General features: G+C 36.2%; 1 protein-coding gene across 2 annotated transcripts; it reads left to right on the top strand.

The window, feature by feature from the left end:
- The first annotated feature begins 31 nt into the window (after window positions 1-31).
- On the top strand, window positions 32-4,218 carry LOC102314278 (CXADR-like membrane protein). Of its 2 annotated transcripts, XM_042217956.1 has the most exons (5): window positions 36-734; window positions 845-899; window positions 1,396-1,538; window positions 1,759-1,813; window positions 2,338-4,218. In XM_042217956.1, the coding sequence occupies exons 1-5, from the start codon at window positions 403-405 to the stop codon at window positions 2,461-2,463; spliced, it is 711 nt and encodes a 236-aa protein (XP_042073890.1). In that variant the 5' UTR covers window positions 36-402; the 3' UTR covers window positions 2,464-4,218. The 2 variants fall into 2 exon arrangements, with proteins under 2 accessions (XP_042073889.1, XP_042073890.1); XM_042217955.1 differs by lacking the exon at window positions 2,338-4,218 and having other exon boundaries at window positions 32-734; window positions 1,759-2,309.
- The last annotated feature ends 629 nt before the right edge of the window (window positions 4,219-4,847 follow it).

Below are 4,847 nucleotides of genomic sequence, written 5' to 3'. Positions count from 1 at the left end.
CTTTACTGTTACTGAAAGAGTTAAAAAGAAAATGTCCACAACTTTAGACTTTAAATGTAGTCTTGTGTTGCTTTGAAGGAGAGAGAGCATCAATGAGGAGCAGAGACTACTGTTCTCCAGTAATGTAAAAGCTGTCACACGTACAGTAAAGTAATATTTTTACATTTCTTGCCGTTTGAACATTTACTGTCAGTAGGTTCATTTTGGGTAAAAATCTTTACTAAATTATGTTTTTTTCTTAAATTTAATACAGTTCTAATATTTGTAAAAGAAAAATATTCTCTGAGTCACTTTGTAACATTGACGCTAAACACCAACCTGCTGTTTATAAGAAACACTTAACATAAAATATCTCTCACAGTTACTGACAAGTTTAAGTATCTTTCAGAGCTGAGAGTGAAGATGAGTCCTTCTGCAGTGGTGACAGAGGGTCAGAGAGTCACACTGACCTGCAGTACCAGCTGTCCTCTGACTGACAACACAAACTACATTTGGTACTTGAACAGTCGACCTCTGACCCCGAGAGAGAACCAGAACAAACATCTGATCTTAGACCCAGTCAGCAGGGAGGATGCAGGAAGCTACTCCTGTGCTGTGAAAAGCAACAAAGATATCAGCTCTGCTCCAAAGACTCTCACTGTCCAAAGTATCACAGGAACATGGACACCATCAGCTGCAGGAGTTTCTGCAGCTCTGCTGGTTTTAATACTTCTCTCTGTCTGCTGGTGTGTTAGGTGAGGATAAACACTGTTTCCTCTGTCAGATCTCTTAGGTTTCATCTAGAATTTACACACTAACCAGACACCACCTGTTCATGTTTGTATTCACTATTTTCATAAACCAGAAGAAAGAGGAATTCTCACCAACCTTCAAGAAATGAAAATTTGGATGATTTGGAGGTGATAAAAATAAAGTACAGTTTTAGTACAACACAAATCATCAGTGTCATTCTATACTTTTTCATACGAGTCATTTTTTAAGAGATGATACGTTTCTTATTCATTTTTTAAATCAGATCATTGTTCTTTCTTAGTTTTTCTTCTTTTAGTTTTTCTTCTGCTAACACAGAAATGTTATGTACCACATGTTTTAAGGTCCTGTACTCTACAGCAACAAATAATAGACCAGTCAGCTTTTTAAAAGCTTCATGATAGTTTTTTAAAATGTCAGAGCAAATTATTTAAACAGACTCACTCACATAGTTTAACTCATATTGAATATCTATGAATATAAGTTTGAATCTACTACTTTGGGCTAATTCTACCATCCAGCTGAGCTCTTAGTTGAAGGATCTGCGATAATGTATTCATTATTGTAATAATAACAATAATCATCATCATCACTGAAAATGTAACTTCTCTGTTTCTTTGTTATCATTTAAACTTTGGTCCCCAGTATGACGACATCGCAGCTCATCAAGGAGAGCAGGACCTGAACTACCAAAGACTCCACGTCTACAAGAATGAAACAGATTCTCTCTACTCCACGATTCCTCCATCTCAGCCCCGAGAACAACATCATATCCACTACACTCCTGAGTATGTCTGAAACATTAATTACACTGTAAATGAGGGCTATATTGTTACAAAACTGTAGATTATTACAGACTGGGCTTTATAATAATCTGAATGAAATCAAAGTGGATTATAGAGTTCATTACTTTGTGTTTTGAATATAGAGGGCTGTGAGCTCCTTTCCAGATTCAGTGGATCAATATGTCTTATATTTCACATAGTCAGTCATTTTTTTATGAACTAGATCAAAGAGGACTTCCAGACAGTCTCCAAGAAGAACATCAGACAACAAAGAGCAGGTACAGAACTGGATTCAAACAAAAACATCTCCTCATCTGTCGTGTTTGTCTTCACCTGAAAAAAGTCTTCAGCTTTTTCAGTTTTCTCACAAACTCTACCTGATGATTTTCTTTCTTATAGAGTTTTTATTTGATTATATACAGTTACACCACGAACATCATGTGACAGGGACACACTACTATTATATTTTGAGATACTACAAATGCCATACATCGACAATCATTAGGCTGATATCAGGCTTACATATTATTTTTGGACATTGAACAGACGTGAAGTTTAGCCCTGACTGTACACAGATTTCACTCTGATTTGAACTACATCAAAAAGCCATGTAGTATAATTTATGTTAATAAACTAGGAAATAATTCTCTGAAACGACCACTAAAAGGCTTGTTTACCACATGTTTAACACAGACATTTATCAGTTGAGCTCTACAAAGTGATGTTTTATAATGCTCTGAAAGGAGAGTGAGCTAAAGATTTAGTTTAATATAAATGTATAATTACTGCCTCGTCTCCTCAGATGAATCCTGCAAGTATCTCAGCTCAGTCAGCAGAGCAGGATGATCAGCACTACAGGAGACTGCACTTCAGTGAGAACCACACAGCTGATCTCTACTCCACCATGGAGACACTGCCTGCTCACTAAAGAAGAGTTTGTTACCATGGTGATTTAAAGGAACATTTTGCGGAGAGTTTGTGTCTGAAATAACTTCAGTGTCACAGCAGAGACACCACAGCTGGTGTGTCTGTCAGTGGGTTTCACACTTTGTACTAAAACAGACGACACAGGAAAGTAATTAACAGAAATATAGAAATACTTCAGCTTCACTTTAAAGAGGTCTAATGAAAATAGGAGACATGCTAGTGATATTACTCTGTGAGCTTTGGTTTGTTTTACTTTCTGGGTGCTCTGCAGCTTTGACTGTAAAATTATTAACTCTGTTTCTGAAAGAACATAAAACATCAAAGTCATCACGTCTGCAGGTTTAACTTCTGTCAAGTGTTGGGTTTTTTTTCTAAACCACAAAATAACAACTAAACCACACGTCTCTGTTCTCACTATTACACTGACAGGTATTGATGAAAATATAATAACGTTTACATACATTACATTTAATAATTTCCTATGTGTACTTTGTAAAAACTAAACAACAAAAAGAAAAAATGCAGCAAAGAAGAAAACAAATTCTAAGGAACATTCAATATGATGTCAGTGCATCGATTCTCCGCTAGAGGGCTCTGCTTTGTGGGAAAGACATATGAGGAAGTGTTGCTTTTAATGCTGAATGCAGTCTGTCTGCAGACACACTCACACGAGTCACATCTTTTTAACCAACAATACAAAGCATTCCTCTGAAAATGACATAAGGGCTGAACTAACAACAAGTAATAGAAGCATAACAGAATTTTCATGCTGGTGAGTATTTTTTTAGGTATCATTTGCCTAAAATAAATACCAGAGTCTTTATAGCCAGTCTTCAAACTCACCAGCCTTTTTGAACTACCTGTGGGATTTTCTAAATGTTAACTTTATTTATAACACACATCTGTGCTCCACAATAAACTTTTTTGAACTATTTTCTTACGTCTGCCACCGTTCTGTTGTGGAATTCTTCCAAACACGTTAATTCAACATTCTTTCTCTTTACGTCTAAAATGCTAACTTGTTAGCATAATGTTGCAAACTAGCTCTGAACTGGTATTGATACTGTAATGAAAATATTATTTTTGGTTGCATTTTTTTCTAATCAATTAGTGTCATAATTAAATTGCTGGATAAATTGGCTGGGTGAGTTAACTTTGATTCCGCCCCAAAATAGATACATAAACAAATGCCCTCGATCCCCAATGAGCTCAAATAATGTTGTAAAGCAGAGTGGACCAATATTCCTTCACATCAATGTGAAAGACTGTTAAAGTAAAAACAAAAATAAGTTATTAAAGTAAAAAAATGTGTCGGTCAGATTGGTAACAAGTCCGGACTGTTCCCTGCCTCTTTCACTATGTTATGGATAGGCTCCAGCCCCCAGCAGAAGGGGATGGATGGAAGTGAAAGAATAAAGTCTGGCTCTCAAGACTACCATGACCTGAATGACTGAGATCCTACACAGACAACATTTTAACCCACTGCTGTTTAATGTTTCATGACGTATTTATAAATTTGGACCAAGAAAGGAACAGGACCAGTTTGTGAATTAAAAAGTCACAAAACCTGAAAAGGCAGATTTTTGAGAACCAGTTCAAATGTGTTTCATGTTCAGCAGAAAATACTTTTATTTCATTGTGCTTGTTTGTTGATCTGCAAAGACAAAGAAAAAAAAAACCTCAAATATGTTAAAGGATGAAATTTATTGTTTCACTTTTAATGCAAAATGTTTGTTACATGTTCATGAATATGAAGTCTTATTGATATTCTATCCTGTAACTATCCTGGATTTTTGATGAAGACATTTTTAACTTTACAGGAAATTGAGCTGCACTGTTTGTTTGTTTGTTTGTTTGTTTGTTTGTTTGTTTGTTTTCTTTATTACAGTCTTTGGGACTATTTTGCTCTACAGTTTTGCTGGCATGTTGAGCAAAGCCTGACATAATGATGACTTTATAATGTGTGAAAGAGACTTTAAGAGAGATATGCACATAGATAAAGCACTGTTTTTGAGGCTTCCTCTTATCTGGTGTGAGACAGAGCCTGAGAACGATTGTCTCAACATAAAGAGCTGGTAACCATTTCAAATGTTTTAGTTTCAGTTCCTATGAGGGTTTGAAAGAAGCCTGTAAAGAATGACCACAGTTTGTTCATATTCATCAGAAAAAGTAAATACAAGAAGTGAATGTAACAGAACAATTCAAGTCCTGTACAGGCAGATGCGTTGTTATATTTTATCTTCTTTAAGTTGATGTGTTGTACAGGCTCTAGGTGTCTCAGACAAAGAGCGATTCAGAAGACCCCCATGAAGAGAATATCGAGGGAACAGTTTACCCTGCCCGGGATAGGGTTACCGGGGCCCCGCCCTGGAGCCAGGCCCGGGG

Source organism: Haplochromis burtoni, unplaced genomic scaffold, assembly GCF_018398535.1.
Source record: "Haplochromis burtoni strain Fernald_Lab_line unplaced genomic scaffold, NCSU_Asbu1 Contig_4042, whole genome shotgun sequence".
In the NCBI taxonomy this organism is placed as follows: domain Eukaryota; kingdom Metazoa; phylum Chordata; class Actinopteri; order Cichliformes; family Cichlidae; genus Haplochromis; species Haplochromis burtoni.
The sequence above is the reverse complement of the archived record's forward strand: the minus strand, read 5'-3'. Positions and strand labels throughout refer to the sequence as shown.

Coding starts and splice junctions, on each gene's coding strand:
- LOC102314278 (XM_042217955.1), top strand. CDS start 403: ATGAGTCCTTCTGCAGTGGTGACAGAGGGTCAGAGAGTCACACTGACC. Junction 735..844: donor TCTGTCTGCTGGTGTGTTAG/GTGAGGATAAAC, acceptor TTCATAAACCAG/AAGAAAGAGGAATTCTCACC. Junction 1,539..1,758: donor CATATCCACTACACTCCTGA/GTATGTCTGAAA, acceptor TTTATGAACTAG/ATCAAAGAGGACTTCCAGAC.